Below are 17,727 nucleotides of genomic sequence, written 5' to 3' on the forward strand. Positions count from 1 at the left end.
GCAAATTCTTTGCAGCCTAGCCAGTTGATATCACTGCTTCCATACTGCCATATTGCCAAGGTTAATAAAGGAGTCTCTCTCTCTCTCCCATTTCTGACACATTGCTTTATATGAAATAGTTTTTATTGTCTTTTTTATTATTTTTATTATTTTTAGTTTTGAGACGGAGTTTTGCTCTTGTTGCCCAGGTTGGAGTGCAATGGTACAATCTCAGTTCACCAAAACCTCCGCCTCCCGGGTTCAAGTGATTCTCCTGCCTCAGCCTCCTGAGTAGCTGGGATTACAAGCATGTGCCACCACGCCTGGCTAATTTTGTATTTTTAGTAGAGATGGGGTTTCTCCATGTTGGTCAGGCTGGTCTCAAACTCTTAACCTCAGGTGATCAGCCCGCCTCGGCCTCCCAAAGTGCTGGGATTACAGGCATGAGCCACCGTGCCCAGCCTAAGAAATAGTTTTTAAAGGTCCATTTACCTATAGCCATATCATAATAGTCTTTGAATATGTGAGTTTAATTTGGGGGGACTGTTAATAGCTATTTCTAGAACGAAATTAGGGTGAGTCTACATGGGGCTTCAAATTGACTTAACTGAATTGGTCATTGAACTTATGAACAGAATGCCTCGAACAGAAAAAAACACGAGTTTTTTCACTGAATTTTTGAAAAATGATTTCTTAGAATTGACAAAACTGATTTATTATTTTCACCCATAGAAACACTTTCACCTGAATGAAACACTTTCCAATTTGGAGGAAATTATATTTTAAGACAAAGGGAATACTGTCATATAATTTAGGGGTTACATTTATTACTCTAGGGCAGCAGTTACTGACAAGATGCCTTGACAACTCTATAATTTGAAGTTATCAGTCCATATACATGTAATAAATGCTGTATGTCTTCATCCCTCCCTGTTACCTGATATTACCTATATATACCTTCTATGCAACAGAGAGTTTTCTATATACAGATCTACCAGAATTTCTCTAGGACCCTAGAAAATGGAGTCTGACCAATATTTCTTTAAAAATAAAGGAGAAAGGAGCAAAGAAAGAAATGCAGAAACAAGAGAGAGAGAGAAAGCCAACAAAAAGTAACAGAAATAAAGAGTAGAGTGTTTTATTTTTTTCCAAAATAGCGATTCTCAACCTGGCTGTGTATTAGAACCTCCTGGAGAGTATTTGAAAAATACTGATACCTGGTCCTCAAGCCCAGAGATCAACTGGGTGTGGTTACTTTGCTATTGATGAGAAACATTTAAACAGTAAAGGAGAGCCAGCTAGACTTGCAGTATTGGAGACATTCTCTACTCTGTGCTTCCTGATTGTCTCATCATAAGTAAAGTACAACTCAAGTAACTTCTGATTTTGAGTATGATGGTAGAGGGGAAACAGGAATGGCGCATAAAGACCTAGCTTGTTCATTCATTATTCATTCAGCTGACCAACAAATATTTATGTGGTGCCTATTCTTTGGCAGATATAGTATTGAGTTCTGGGGATGCAGTGGCAAACATATTGATTCAAGAAGCATGACAGGGCCCTGTCTGAAATCGTGTGTGTGTGTGTGTGTGTGTGTGTGTGTGTGTGTGTGTGTGTGTAAATTTTTTGTAGAGACAGGATCTCACTTTGTTGTCCAGGCTGGTCTTGAACTCCTGGCTTCAAGTGATCCTCCTGCCTTGGCCTCCCAAAGTGCTGGAATTACAGGCAGAAGCTACCGTGACCAGCCTAGGGCCTCAAGTTTTAACCTGTGTTAATGCCAAGATCAATTAGGTTGGTAGGAAGCAAGTAAGTGGAGAAGATGAAATTACCTTAAGGAACAAGTCAGTTTACTAGCTAATTTTGTTCATGGAATAAAAACATTTTGGCACTTAAATGGACTCAAGAGATTGTCGATTTTTGTTTTACAAATGAGTAATTTTAAACTCAGGGTGTTAAGTAACTAGCCTCTGATCATACAGTTAATTCAGGACAGAGGTTTAGAACCTACATGGCTATTTTATAATACTGTCTACATTCAAGTAAAAACCTTCTCAGCAGATTTTTCTTTTTATTCTAAGTTTCTAAAAGAAAATAGTCCCCCAGAAAGAGCCTTTGTAAAAGAAAAGGATCAACTTCTTCCCCTGTTGAGCTAATCCTAGTGTGAAATTAACTAGCAGCACCACTAGTCGATTCCACAAGTCAATTCCACACTGCTGCCCTGTAGGGAGAGAAATTACAAAAAAGGAGAGTAGGTCTTGGTCCATTTCCTCCCTAACTACAGTTGTTCTAAGGTCAAACACTCAGAACATTAAAGGAAATGGCGAGAAAGGACTATTGTGATATGAGGAGGGAGGATCTGAGATGGGAAGACCTAAAAATTAAACCAAAGAGAACAATTGTAATAAAGAATTCGTCGTACCTTCCCACACCATATTTGAGGTCTAATCTACAATATGGAAAGTGCATTCAGACATCTTCCTAGTGATAAGGGAAATGCATATCTACACCATAATGAGATTCTGTTTTATACCCATTTGTGTAGAGATTTTAAGAAATCTGCCAATATCAAGTGATGAGAGGATCTCTCATAAACGGCTGGTGGAAGCGTAAATTGGTATAGCCACTTTGGAAAGCTGTTTGGCTCATTCATATACTCTACAACCAAGTAATTCCAATGCTAGATATAAATCCTTGCTATGTGCACCTGGAGGCATTTGTAAACCTGTTCATGGCAGCATTGTTGTAATAGAAAACACCCCGGAGCAATCCCAATGTCCACTGACAGGAGAGTGGATGAAGAGTAGTATAGTCACACAATGGATACTATACAATAGTCAAAACAAATGAACTGCCACTATGTATGTATGATTTGGGTGAATCTCAGCAAAATAATGTTGAATAAATTAAAAAGGCCACAGAAAATTACATCTATCATGAAACTTCACTTTTAACTTAAAACTAACAAACCACTATTATATGACATATTTTAGGAATATATATATTATTAAATTATATTTTTGAAAAGCGATGGGAATGACAAATACAAAATTCAGGATAAAGATAACTTTAGTTTGGTAAGTAAGGGGAAAGGGATGGAGAAAGGTCACATAGATAGAAGTAAGCTATGATTAATATTCTAGTTCTTGTGTTAGTGGCAAGTTCACTTTATGTATTAAATTATAAAAAGATTAATAGATAATTGTATCAGTAATTTACTGCAGCATAATAAGTTACCTAATTTAGCAACTTAAATATTTGTTATTTCACATAGTTTCTAGGGTCAGGACTCTGGGTGCTTTTGGCTTAGGGTCTCTCAGGAGGTAATCGTGAAGCTGTCAATCACAGATGCAGTCTCTGAAGGAGCTAGAGAATCCATTTTCAAGAAGGCTCATTCATGTGGCTGTTGGTATGAGGCTCAGTTCCTCACTACAGGGCTACTCCTGAGATGGTTTCCCTGCAGTGCAAGCAGAGAGAGAGAGAGAGAGAGAGAGAGAGAGAGAGAAAGAGAGCAAGAGAGAAAGAATGTGTAAAAAAATGCCCAAGATGGAAGCCACAATGTCTTTTATAAAGCTAATATCAGAAGTGACATGCCATCATTTCTGCTAGATGCTATTGATCACACAAACCAACCCTGGAACAATGTGGAAGGGGACTCAGGATGTGACTATCAGGAGGCAGGGATCACTGGGCACCATCTTGGAATCTGGCTACCACCATGATACAATCAAAAAGAACAATGCATGGACCAATGATGAAATTTTGTCAAGAAGCAATTATGTATACCTGAGGTTGGAAAATAAGTGAAAAAATAAACAAAGTGTATTTAGGTTTTTTGTTTTGTTTTGTTTTGTTTGAGACAGAGTCTTGCTCTGTCGCCCAGGCTGGAGTGCAGTGGCACGATCTCAGCTCACTGCAAGCTCTGCCTTCCGGGTTCACGGCATTCTCCTGCCTCAGCCCCCAAGCAGCTGGGACCTGTAGTCACCCACCACCACGCCCGGCTAATTTTTTGTATTTTTAGTAGAGATGGAGTTTCACTGTGCTAGCCAGGATGGTCTCGATCTCCTGACCTCGTGATCTGCCCACCTTGGCCTCCCAAAGTGCTGGGATTACAGGCGTGATTCACTGTGCTCTGCCAAAGTGCATTTAGTTTTGAAGGCAACAGAATACAGGGGAATGAATGAGATGAGTTAGATTTAATTCTGGCTCTACCACTTTCCAGCTTTACGATTTGGGGCAAATCATCTGACTTATTTCCATTTGTAGAATAGTGATGAGGATATTTATTTGTCTTTTAAATTTTTTCATTATGAAAATATTCAAAAGGCCGGGCGCGGTGGCTCAAGCCTGTAATCCCAGCACTTTGGGAGGCCGAGACGGCGGATCATGAGGTCAGGAGATCGAGACCATCCTGGCTAACATGCTGAAACCTCGTCTCTACTAAAAAATACAAAAAAGTAGCCGGGCGAGGTGGCGGGCGCCTGTAGTCCCAGCTACTCGGGAGGCTGAGGCAGGAGAATGGCGTGAACCCGGGAGGCGGAGCTTGCAGTGAGCTGAGATCCGGCCACTGCATTCCAGCCTGGGCGACAGAGCGAGACTCCGTCTCAAAAAAAAAAAAAAAAGAAAATATTCAAAAATACACACAACAGAAAAGTATAATGAATACCATATGCGCATAATCTAGAACAACTTTTTAGATTTTAACATACTTCTTTCATCTATTTTTCCCTTCCTGAAGTGTCTTAAAGCAAATTCCTGGCACTGTTATTTTATCCCTATATACATTAGTATCCATCACTTTAAAATATGAACATTTTCTTATAGACTCACATGTGAAATTAACAAGTCTTTTGCAATATCTAGTATATCAAAACTATATTCAAATTTCTTTGAGTGTCTCGAAACTTACATTTAACAGTTAGTTAGAATGAGAATCCAAACAAGGTCTACACATTACACTTGGTTTGCTTTACCTCTTAAAATCTTTCAATCGGCCAGGTGCAGTGGCTTAAGCCTGTAATCCCAGCATTTGGGGAGGTTGAGAAGGGCGGATCATGAGGTCAGGAGATCGAGACCATCCTGGCTAACACAGTGAAACCCTGTCTTTACTAAAAAAATACAAAAAACTAGCCGAGTGTGGTGGCAGGCACCTGTAGTCCCAGCTACTTGGGAGGCTGAGGCAGGAGAATGGCATAAACCCGGGAGGCGGAGCTTGCAGTGAGCTGAGATCCGGCCACTGCACTCCAGCCTGGGCGACAGAGCAAGACTCTGTCTCAAAAAAAAAAAAAAAAATCTTTCAATCTAGGGGAGTCCCTTTACTCCCTTCTTCCTCCCTTGTCCTGTTGAAGAGACCCAGGCAGTTGGCTTGCAGACCATCCCACAGGCTGAATTTGTCCATTGGCTTCCTTGTGATGCCATTTTACTTATTTCTACCTCTCCTATGTTTCTGTTAGTCCTGAAGACTTGATGAGATTTAGATTCAACTGTTTAAGCTAAAATATTTCTTAGGTGGTGGTATGTACTTCATAAAGCACCACAGGAGGAGGCACATATGGGTGGACTCCCCACTCGTAGTGACACTGAGATTGGTTAATAGTTGCAGGTGGTGTTAGCCTGAGACTTTCATTGCAGGGTTCCCCATCAGCCTCACATTTTGATAATTGTTGCCTAAATCAACTAATTCATGAGGAATTGTAAAATGGTGATTTCCTGATTCTATCACTTCTCTTTTATTTGATGTAATTATTTTTATAAAGTAGAACTTTCCTTCATCGATCTTGGACATCTGGTTACCCCATTAGAAGTGGCTTGTTCCCAGTTTCACATCCTCTCAGCCCACCTTTTACTAAGGCCATTGATGCAGCAACCTGCTTCCTGCAGGTGTAACCTGAGAGCACCTCTCCTCATCTGCATCAGATACATCTCATTTTCTGCCCCTGAGTTCCTCTGACACTACAAAGGAGGGACATTTGCCTAGCACTCACACATGACAGCTTAGAAGTATGAGGGGGCTCAGGCTCCAAGGAGGAAACTTGGACCAATGGGAGAAAGGAGCTGATAAATAACTGCTATCTTGCATCAAGCTGACAATTATGAAGTATATTCTACATGGCTCAAGGCCTCATTGCCCACAGTGATGACGAACTAGATAACACCCTTGTACTGACTCTCTCTGTTTCACTCTCCCTAGTCATCCACTTCTGCTTCCTGAGATCACTGTCCAAAACAAACTACCTAAAAGTAAGCCTTTGTCTCAGGTTCAACTTTCAAGGGGGTAAGCCAGGCTAAGACATCACAAAATATAATTCACACAGGAAAGGAAGGATAAATGCTCAGTTCTTTCTTGACATTGCAAATATTCAGAATGTTGTCCCAGTTATATGTAATAATAAACTCATCGATTTATATGTAATCAATGAATTCTAATCAGTTGTAGTTCTTACTTTTTTGGGTGCTCAGATTGTCCTCTTCTCAGCCAGTGGGAGCTCCTTTATGCTGATCCCTTTGTGCCTTTGACCTGTCCCTTTGGACTTTAATAGCTTTCTTGACTTCTGGCACAAGATGTTCAAGGTTCATCATATACATGTCTTGCCCCAGACAAAAATCTGCCATTCCTCCAAAGAGCCTCATTTCTTTTCAAAGGAAATGATGTTTTTTGAAAGTAAAATGTGGCTGGGCGTGGTGGCTCACGCCTGTAATCCCAGCACTTTGGGAGGTTGAGGCAGGTGGATCACCTGAGCTCAGGAGTTCGAGACCAGTCTGGCCAACATAGCAAAATCCTGTCTCTACTAAAAATATAAAAAACTAGCTGGATGTGGTGGCATGCACCGGTAGTCCCAGCTACTCGGGTGGCTGAGGCATGAGAATCGCTTGAACTCAGGAGGTGGAGGTTGTGGTGAGCTGAAATTGCACCACTGCACTCCAGCCTGGGTGACAGAGCGAGACTCTGTCTCAAAAAAAAAAAAAAAAAAAAAAAAAGTGAATGCTAAAGGTGCTTATTATTACAAGATTGTCATTACTTCTAGGCCTTTCCAAGGGATACAGGAAGTAAAATGCTTCTTTTTTTCCCCTAACAATTCTTACTGGGATATAAGAAATACATTTTTTTTTAAAGAAAAGAATCATAAGTTCATATTCTAATTCAACTTTAATATTACATCCATTCTACTTACTCTGAAAATCACTGTTCCTAAAAACCCTAGTATTGTTTTTACCTATAATATACAAGAATAGTTTGAAAGTACTATAATATTATCTGTATTTCAACTAGCAATAAGATTATTGACTAACGCTTAAGATATCCTTGTTGTTCTATTTATCCTGAGCATATATTCTATTATGATTGTACAGTGAAAACAATATTTTCTTTCTTTTTTTTTTTTTGAGACAGAGTCTTGCTCTGTCACCCAGGCTGGAGTGCAGTGGCCAGATCTCAGTTCACTGCAAGCTTCGCCTCCCAGGTTCACGCCATTCTCCTGCCTCAGCCTCCCAAGTAGCTGGGACTACAGGTGCCCGCCACCACGCCCGGCTAGTGTTTTGTATTTTTTTTAGTAGAGATGGGGTTTCACTGTGTTAGCCAGGATGGTCTCGATCTCCTGACCTCGTGATCCACCCGTCTCGGCCTCCCAAAGTGCTGGGATTACAGGCTTGAGCCACTGTGCGTGGCCGAAAACAGTATTTTCTAAAGTAATTAAAGTGTTTACTTGGTATGGTTATGCCACCAACTTAATATACACTTAGCTTATTTGTTTTCAAATTTTAGGAATTGTAATTTTCTTTTGGATTTGAAATTATTTTGAAAATGTAAAACACATACATGATTCTAAAATCAAAACCATATAGCCAAGGTATATTCAGAGTAGTCTAGCTTCCATGCCTGTCTCCTCCACTTTTCCTCCTATTCCAAATATATGCAAATATGCATTTGTAGCTTAGCTATCTTACAAAAAAAAAAGCACATCTACTGTTCTGCACTTTGGGTTTTTTCTTTTTACACTAATATATATTCTGAAGATCATTTCACCTCGGTGTAAAGAAATGGCCCTCATTCTTTTTCACAATTGCATAGTTTCACTGTGTAGATTTACTCGAGTTTGTTCAACCAACTCTTACTTGGGGTTATCTGGATTGTTTCCAATCTTTTGGTATTACAAATAATACTGCAATGAATAAGCTTGTGCTTAAGTCATTTTATATTTTGGGATATTTTCCTAGAAGTGGGTTTCTAGGGCAGAGGGCAATATATATGTAATTTTGCTAGGGATTATCAAATTCCCTTCCATAGCTGCCGCGTACCATTTTGCATTCTCAAAGCACTATGTGGCATCTCCATAGCCTGCTAACCAAGTAGGTGGTCAAACTTTTGGATTTTTGCCTCCTTTTATCATCTTGGCCCAAGATACACCACAATGCTTTCATCTGCCTTTGGAAGAACTCTCAGGGTAAACAATAGGTGATTGTATTGAGGTTGACAGAAGGAGGGTGGCTGCAATATCTCTATCTATTTCCACTCACCTAATCGTGGAAATACCAACGCCCACAGCATCACTATCCTTGTTAAGACCTTGTATTTTCCAAGGTTGGCTTGCATTTCCAGCCAAATAAAAGGACATCAAATATGACCTTACTCTTTTTAAGGTCAGTAGAATGCAGAGTGGCCAGTAAGTGAGTTCTACTGGTATAAGCTTCAGAATCCTGAAAAACATAGAGGAGGAATTGTGATCATTTTTGGTCAGCTTGCTGTCTCCAAAACAACTCCGATGCCAAGGGGAAGTCCCTGAGTGTGGCTGAAAGTTTCCATAGATTGTGGAGTGACCACTCTGTAACCTGCAGGGCTACTCTCACCCAGGACTACCTCTTCTGCTGCTTTGTAGGAGTAAATGTAATGAATGGACACTGTTTTTTTCTTTCAGCATCTCCCATTTCCCAGTGGGCAATTCTGCACTCCAGGGGACAGACATTTGGTAATGTTTGGAGACATACCTGGTTGTCACAACTTGCAAAGGGGTGCTGCTAACATCTAGTAGGTAGAGGTCAGGAATGCTACTCAACACCATACAATACTCAGGACTGCCCCCACTTCCCCCAGCAAAGAATTATCTGGTCCAAAATGCCAATAATGTCAAGGCTGAGAAATCCTGCTGTATTCTTTCTTTATGCACACATTCACAGACATCCTTAAAATAACTATTATCAGTGGCAGAGGAAGGGCAGAATCACAGATACTCCCCCTCCCTGTTCCTCCAAAAGTCACTAGCAATTCAGAAATTTCTTTAATCATAAAGACTCTAAGGAATAACATATTTATCTGGGAGATTAAAGAACAAATACCATTTTAACCTTCTAAAAACTGATTATCATTAAGTATAATGCAACCTTTTAACTGTAAGTATAAAGGAAAGTGCTGATTATTTAAAGTAAATGGGACCCAGAGTCCCATGAATAATCAAAAACTTGGTTAATAGAGTATGACCAGAGAATAATGCACTTGGCTTCTGTGGAGAAATTAAAGTACATGCTGTGAATTGCTACTGAGGAAATTGCATGAAAAGTTACCCTTAAGGTACCATGAGGCTGAAGAAACAGCCTCAGGTGCACAATGTATCACATTAGTCTCTATCTCTCTTTGTATTTTCATGACTTCTTTCACCTTGGATAACCCAGAAGCTCTGGCCTTGGAACTTTCTGGAATGGTAAAGTATCTCACTCTCCATATTTATTTTCATCTCCTGGAATGGTAAAGTATCTCACTCTCCATATTTATTTTCATCTCCTAACAGACCTGAATTTTGTTGCCAAGAGTTTATCTCTTTCACAGGAATTATTTTCAAACTTCAGCTTACTTACTTTGAGGACATATACTGTGTTTAATACTTATAATCACAATTCACGTTAAATAAAATGTGTCCCTGAAAAGTTATACCTAAACTGAATTTTTGTAAAAAAATAAAAAATTTAAATCACAAGGAAAACTTGCCGAAGGAAGAGTATGAAGCTAAATCTTTTGTAGAAAGAATCATCTTGTTTTGCAAAGTGAACAACTACTCTTTGTTTTTAAGTCCCAATTTTTATTTGTAGCTCAAGAGGCTGGTACAGTATTATGCATATGCTCATTTAAAAAATACTGACAGGGGGCCGGGCGCGGTGGCTCAGGCCTGTAATCCCAGCACTTTGGGAGGCCAAGACGGGCGGATCACGAAGTCAGGAGATCGAGACCATCCTGGCTAACCCGGTGAAACCCCGTCTCTACTAAAAATATACAAAAAACTAGCCGGGCGAGGTGGCGGGCGCCTGTAGTCCCAGCTACTCGGGAGGCTGAGGCAGGAGAATGGCGTAAACCCGGGAGGCGGAGCTTGCAGTGAGCTGAGATCTGGCCACTGCACTCCAGCCTGGGCGACAGAGCGAGACTCCGTCTCAAAAAAAAAAAAAAAAAAAAAAAAAAAAAAAAAAAAAACTGACAGGCCGGGCACGGTAGCTCACACCTGTAATCCCAGCACTTTGGGATGCCGAAGTGGGCGGATCACCCGAAGTCAGGAGTTTGAGACCAGCTTGGTCAACATGGTGAAACCCTGTCTCTACTAAAAATACAAAAGTTAGCCAGGCATGGTGGCGGGCGCCTGTAGTTCCAGCCACTTGGGAGGCTGAGACACAAGAATTGCTTGAACCTGGGAAGCAGATGTTGCAGTGAGCTGAGATCATGCCCCTGCACTCTAGCCTGGGCGACAGAGTTTTCAGACCCATCTCAAAAAACAAATAAAAAATAAAAATAAAATGCCATGAATTTGGAAGGATTTTGAAAGTTTTAGAGTTTTACAAACTATTTTTAAGAGTGGATAATATATCCTTTATTAAGAACGGTTAACACCTGTTTTAGGTGATAAGAAAGGAGGTAAGATCCTAGACACATTTGGGGGGGAAAAAAAAGGCAGCATTACTGAAAAGATAATCACATTGGCTGTTTCCTCTCAGCAATAAGGAGAAAAGAGTGGATGGGAGCCTATTATTTAGACAGTGTAATCTTTTGGTTAGAATACGGATTCTGAAACCAGATTGTCTGGGCTCACATCCCTGTGTAGTGTGGTCTTAGGCAACTTACACGACTCCACTGCACCTTAGTTTCCTCATACAAAACACGGAGAATACTAATATTATCTACTTAATGAGGCTGTTCTGAGGATTAAATAAAGTAATACATGAACTAGTATGTGAAAAGCATTCCAGTCAGCGATAGTCTTGATTCCTGGAGTTGAGCTCAGGCTAGGCATAAAGGGGAAGATAAGAGGCAGGGAGCAGGCACCGTTTCATTCTTCCTCTCCGCACCCTCAGGAAGGAGGCACCGCTGTTTCTCCCAGGGCTCAGAGACGAGGCCGGTAATTCGAAGTTGGATGCGAGGACTTTCCTTGGGATCCCTTTCCGCCGCACCACGCCACTTTTCGTCTGGTTGGGCCGTGAGGGCAGGAGGGCTCAGCCCCACGCCCCAACTAGGCGTTCCACCACTGAGCCGTGGCCCCAGCTCCAGGAGGCAAGCAGCCCCAAGAGCCGCCTTCACGCCCGGCCACGGCCACTTCCAGGGGCTGGCGGCTATAGCGACGAAAGGCTTCCGGAAGGAACTGGTGCCTCCGCCCGACGCCCTTCCCTGCGGTCGAGCCAGGGTCTGACCCTTGTTCGTGACACCAATACTTATGCATGCGACTCAGTGCTGGGCGCCGGGGACTCTAATGAATCCAGACTCGGCCCACACGCTGTGTGCAGAGGGACCACTCGTCCCCCACAACTGATCCCTAACACCCGCGACCTTCGCTGGCCCAGAGCGGAGGGGTGGGAGGAGCCTCGCCTCGCCTCGCCTCGCCTTCCCGGGTTCACCTCCAAAGCACCGCCCCTTCGGGGGCGTTATCGGGTACGCCGTAAAGTAGAGAGCATTCTTAACAACCCGCCTCCGTCTTTACGGCAGGCCGCATTCCATGCCTCCAATATGGCGTCCTCCGCATAGGCAGCGGCTGTGGTTTCTACCCCGGGTGGCCGGGGGCAGTGCTGAGCTGGGGCTGTTGTTTGCCCAGACTGGGCCGCAGAAAGCAGCACTTAAAGTTCGTTTCTGGTCACTGCTCCAGGAAGCCACCCTCCTCTGAGGGTCAAGAATTGCCGCTTCCTTTTAGTTACTGCAAGTTCCTCCTCTGCCCCTGCGTTGTTTCCCGCGCCACCTCTGGATACCCCCAGGTCCCAGACCCTTCCAGACTCAAACCATGAACCTTCGGCAGCTGCTGTTGCACTTGCCCCGTTATCTCGGAGCCTCGGGTTCCCCGCGTCGCCTGTGGTGGTCCCCGTCCCTCGACACCATCTCCTCGGTGGGCTCTTGGCGTGGTCAGTCCTCCAAGTCCCCAGCCCACTGGAATCAGGTAGTGTCAGAGGCGGAGAAGATCGTGGGGTACCCCACGTCCTTCATGAGCCTTCGCTGCCTGCTGAGCGACGAGCTCAGCAACATCGCTATGCAGGTGCGGAAGCTGGTGGGCACTCAGCACCCTCTGCTTACCACAGCCAGGTGAGCTACCCCTCTCCCGCTGACACACTCGCACTCATTGGAATACTTTTTTTCTGGCAGGCACACGCATTCTACCTCTCTCAGACTGGCTCCTGGTTTATCTCTTTTTAGTCTTTCCTTTTTACTGAGTCCTCCTAGACATTCTATGTTGTCTCTTCTCTAGTCCACTTAACGTTATTGCTCAGCTGAGCGGATAAGTGGTTTTCTTTGAAACACTGTATGCTTTCCGCGATTTTGCTTCTTAATTGTTGAGGATGAAGATGCCTCAGCGATTTGTGGAGAAATCAAGCGGGGATGTATGTTTATTGAGTCACTTCCTAGAGATGGGGGTATTTTTAATTTTTTTTTTATTTTAATGGGCTAGATTAATTTTCTGTCCCGCACTGTTCAGGGGGTCACCTCCAGAAAGTAGGGAAGGAGAGAGAGAGAGAGGCTGAAGGTAGATAATTTATTTCCAACGAATGTCTTGGGGTTGAAGTAGGAATTTGTCCCGTTACTAGTCATTATCTTCTTGGGATATTTATCACTTATGCTGTACTACTGCTGTGAAACCTGCCTTTAGGATTTATAAAGTTTTTTTTTTTTGGTTGTTTTTGTTTTTTGTTTGTTTGTTTGTTTGTTTTGAGACGGAGTCTCGGTCTGTCACCCAGGTTGGAGTAGCTGGGACTACAGGTGCCCGCCACCATGCCCGGCTAATTTTGTTTTTGTGTTCTTAGTAGAGACGGGGTTTCTCGATCTCCGGACCTCGTGATCCACTGGCCTCGGCCTCCCAGAGTGCTGGGATTACAGGCGTGAGCCACCGTGCCCAGCCAAAAGTTTTTTTTTTTTTCTTCCGCTTAAAAAAACCCCACAACTTCTGATATGTAATTAGTTTAAACGTACAGCGAAGTTACAGAAATAATACAGTTCAAAGAACACACTTGCATACTCTTTAATCAGATTCACCTACTATGTAGATATATATGTCTATATATGTCAATATATTCATTAAATGCATAAACACACATATATATACTATTCACGTGTATATATCTTTCTATATGTTTTTTTCTGAATCGTTTGGTGGTAGATTGCATACATCATGATCCTTTTCCCCTAAATACTTCAGTATGTATTTCCTAAGCATAGTGGTAATCTCCTACATAAGTACACTACAGTTACCAACTTAGGTATATTTAATATTGATACAATACTTTTATTTAATCTACCGTTTAATTTCAATTTTGTTAATTGGCCTAATAATGTTCTTTATAGCATTCTTTACCCTCCAGGACAGGATTCAGTCCAGAATCAAGTATTGCATTTAGTTGTTCTATCTCTTTCATCTTCTTCAATTAGGAACATTTTCATATCTCTTCTTGGCTTTTATGACTAGAGCACTGGTTCTCAACTGGGGCAATTTTCCCACCCTGGGGACATTTGGCATGTATGGAGACATTTTTGGTTGTCACAAATGGAGGCACATTACTAGCATTACTGGCATTTAGTGGATAGAGGCCAGGGATGCTACCCTTCAATTCCCAGGACAGACCCACAAGAAATAATTAGGTGCTGCAAAATGTCAATAATGCCAAGGTGGAGAAATCTAGGACTAAAAGGACCTGTTTCTGTTGTTGTTTTTTAAAAGTAAACTTCTATTTTGAAGTAGTTGTAGATTTACATGCAGTTCGAAGAAATAACACAAAGATATCTAATATACACCTAACCCTGTTTCTCCCAATGGTAACATCTTTTTAAACGATGGTGTAATAGCATAAGCAGGGTATTTATGTTGATACAGTTAAGATAAAGAACATTTTCAGCACTATAAGGATTCCTCATGTTGCTCTTTTTTAGCCACACTCACTTCCCTTACCCACCCCTTGCTTTAATTTTTTGAGGCACCTGTCATTTTCTTACTACAGAAGTTATCAAATAGTAATAATAAAGTGATTTTATTCCTTGGCATTGTTCCTAGTTATCAGGAACATCACCTTATGACTAGCTGGAATGTTAGTTTTCCAGAGATTCTAGATGATACACACTCAAAACACATACACACACAAGTATGTTTAAAGCTTAATGAAACGAATAAGCCTACTATTACCCAACTTAAGAACTATAACTTTACCAGTCCTGTTGAAGCTAAATGTGTACTCCTCAGTCCATCTCCCTGACTCCCACTAAACTGGTTTTAAACATTGTTCCTTTTCAAAATTACCATGGGTCCTGGTGTGGTGGCTCATGTCTGTGATCCCAGCACTTTGGGAGGCAAAGTAGAAAGATCGCTTGAGCCCAGGAGTTCGAGACCAGCCTGGGCAGCATAGCAAAACCCTATCTCTACAAAAAATAAAATAAATTAGTTGGGCGTGGGGGTGCACATCTGTAGTCCCAGCTACTTGGGAGAATTGCGATTGCTTGAGCTGGGAGGTCAAGGCTGTTGTGAGCTGTGATTGTGCCACTGCACTCCTGTTTGGGCAAGAGACCCTGTCTCAAAATGAAATAAATAAAATTACATTGTTATTTTTCTAAATAATAATGTTTCATTTTACTGGTTTCTTTGCAGTGTACAAATATGGTAGTTTATTACATATGGCCTTATGCGACTTCCTTTTTAAAATTCATGGTTTCTGAGATTCATCTGTGTGATGTGTTTGACTGTAGTTCATTAGATTTTCACTGGTGTATGAAATTCTGTTGTGTGAATATACCACAGTCATCTTTTATTTGTTTATTTATTTATTTTGAGACAGAGTTTCACTCTTGTTGCCCAGACTAGAGTGCAATGGCACAGTCTTGGCTCACTGCAACTTTGCCTCCCAGGTTCAAGCGATTCTCCTGCCTCAGCCTCCCAAGTAGCTCTCAAAAATTAGTCAGGCGCCTGCCATCATGCCTGGCTAATTTTTGTATTTTTAGTAGAGACAGGGTTTCACCATGTTGGCCAGGCTAGTCTCGAACTCCTGACCTCGTGATCCGCCCACCTCAGCCTCCCAAAGTGCTGGGATTATAGGCGTGAGCCACTGCGCTGGGCCTCACAGTCATCTTGTAATTAACATTTGGGTTGTTGCATTTCTTGGTATTATGAAAAATGCTGTTATAAATATGTTTGCCTATCCTTTGGTGTTCATGTCATGAGGATATAAAAACAGGAGTGTAATTGTTGAATGTGCACATGTTTATCTTTAGAATGCTTTCTAAAGTGAATGTACCAGTTTATACTCTCATAAACAACTTCTGAGTTCAGGTTACTCCTAGTTCTCATAACACGAGAACTAAGAGATTTCTTAATTTTTTTTTTTTTGAGACGGAGTCTTGCTCTATTGCCAGTCTGGAGTGCAGTGGCGTGATCTCGGCTCACTGCAACCTCTGGCTCCCTGGTTTAAGTGATTCTCCTGCCTCAGCCTCCCGAGTAGCTGGGATTGCAGGCACACGCCACCACACCCAGCTAATTTTTGTATTTTTAGTAGAGAAGGAGTTTCACCATGTTGGCCACAATGGTCTCGAGCTCTTGACCTCATGATCTGCTCACCTCGCCCTCCCAAAGTGTTGGAATTACAGGTGTGAGCCACTGCGCCTGGCCCAGGTTTCTTAGTTTTTGGTAATCCAGTAGGAGGTTTCTTTGTGTTTGATGGGAATGATAGTGTAAATGATAGGGGCTGTAGTATTGCATTGTGAGTATTGTAGTCCATAATAAAGCACAGAACTGAAAAGGGTGGAGCTAAAAAGAGCCTTATTAATGTGTATATTATGAGAACTGTAGTTCATCTACATAGTTGCAAGAACATCAGATGAGGGTTTGGAGAAGATCTCTTCAGAGGCCACCAGAGGCACCCTAGATGAAAGTTTGTGAGACTAATGGTTCTAAAACTTTCCTAATTGTTGCCTAACCTGCCTTGTAGTACTATAGTACAGCGACAAAATTGGAAAGGCACAGAATAAGTAAGTTTTTGCAAAGTTGTCGTAGTAGGTATGAATTGCTATATTTTGTAAGAAAAGAAAGAGCTAATCTGCATATAATTTTGTTCGATTTACCTATGATAATGTGTTGCACATTATTTAAACAGCCTAAAGTCATAGTCAGCCAATAAAGAAACTTTTGGGGTGTGGATCTATATCTGTATATATATGTGTATACACTGTACACAGGTATTTCAGCAAAGGAGCAGGCATTTGATCCAGAGGTTAAGCAGGTAATGATTATTGTAAATTATAACTAAAATCATGGATTAAGCAGCTGTATTTTTTTGTTTTTTATTTTTATTTTTTTGAGGCAGAGTCTTGCTTTGTTTCCCAGGCTGGAACCATTTATTTTTCAAATAAAGCTACATGGTATGTTAGGGGTGAATCATGTCTATCAGCCCTAAAATTTAGATGAATGGTGACTTTGTTAGCAAAAGCAGGAAAAAAAACGGAAACCACTGTAATTTGCTCTTCACTGATCTCTTTACCTAAGACATCTTGTCAAGAAAAGGGAAAAACAGCTTAGATGTGACATATACTCTTTAATTTAACACTAAATGAGAAATGAGATTAAAAATCCTGAGGTTTGGTGAGATAATGATTCTGTTACTAGGAATAGAGGAGCATTTAGCTCATTTTTACTCTTGTTCATCTAGATTTCCTAGGATCTCTCTGTTGTAATCTATAATTAGATAATCACCAATTAATTTACTAAATGTTTATTGAAACCTACGAAGTGATATAAAGAAGTCTAGACCAGCTGTGGTGGTTCATGCCTGCAATCCCAGAACTTTGGGAGGTCAAAGTGGGCAGATTGCTTGAGCTCAGTAGTTTGAGACCAACCTGAGCAACATGGCGAAACCCCATCTCTACAAAAAATACAAATAATTATCCAGGTGTGCTGGTGCATGCCTGTGGTCTTAGCTACTTGGGAGGCTGAGCTGAGAGGATCCCTTAAGCCCAAGAGGTCGAGGCTGCAGTGAGCTGTGGTCATGCCACTGCACTCCATCCTGGGCAACGGAGTGATAGCCTATCTCAAAAAAAAAAAGAAAAGAAAAAAAAAGGAAGTCTAAAACATGGACCCTGTCCCTTGGTGAGTTGACACAAAAGATATTTACAAATATCTAACAGAAGGAAACAAGTGACTTGTGGTTAATGAGCTACTACATAGAGAGATGGCTTGGAATAGTAGAGAACTTTTCATGGAGAAATTGGGACTCCATTGAAGAAAGAATGGATAAAAATTACATGAGTAATGTTTTAGGGTAGTAGTTGTA

General features: G+C 41.5%; 1 protein-coding gene across 1 annotated transcript in view; it reads left to right on the top strand.

The window, feature by feature from the left end:
* The first annotated feature begins 11,928 nt into the window (after window positions 1–11,928).
* Window positions 11,929–17,727, top strand: part of PDSS2 (decaprenyl diphosphate synthase subunit 2) — a 296,574-nt gene continuing 290,775 nt past the window's right edge. Inside the window, 1 exon segment of the mRNA NM_001266911.1 lies at window positions 11,929–12,511. Within this exon segment, the coding sequence (NP_001253840.1) occupies window positions 12,216–12,511 (296 nt within the window). The 5' untranslated portion in view covers window positions 11,929–12,215.

Source organism: Macaca mulatta, chromosome 4 (genome assembly GCF_049350105.2).
Source record: "Macaca mulatta isolate MMU2019108-1 chromosome 4, T2T-MMU8v2.0, whole genome shotgun sequence".
Classification (NCBI taxonomy): domain Eukaryota; kingdom Metazoa; phylum Chordata; class Mammalia; order Primates; family Cercopithecidae; genus Macaca; species Macaca mulatta.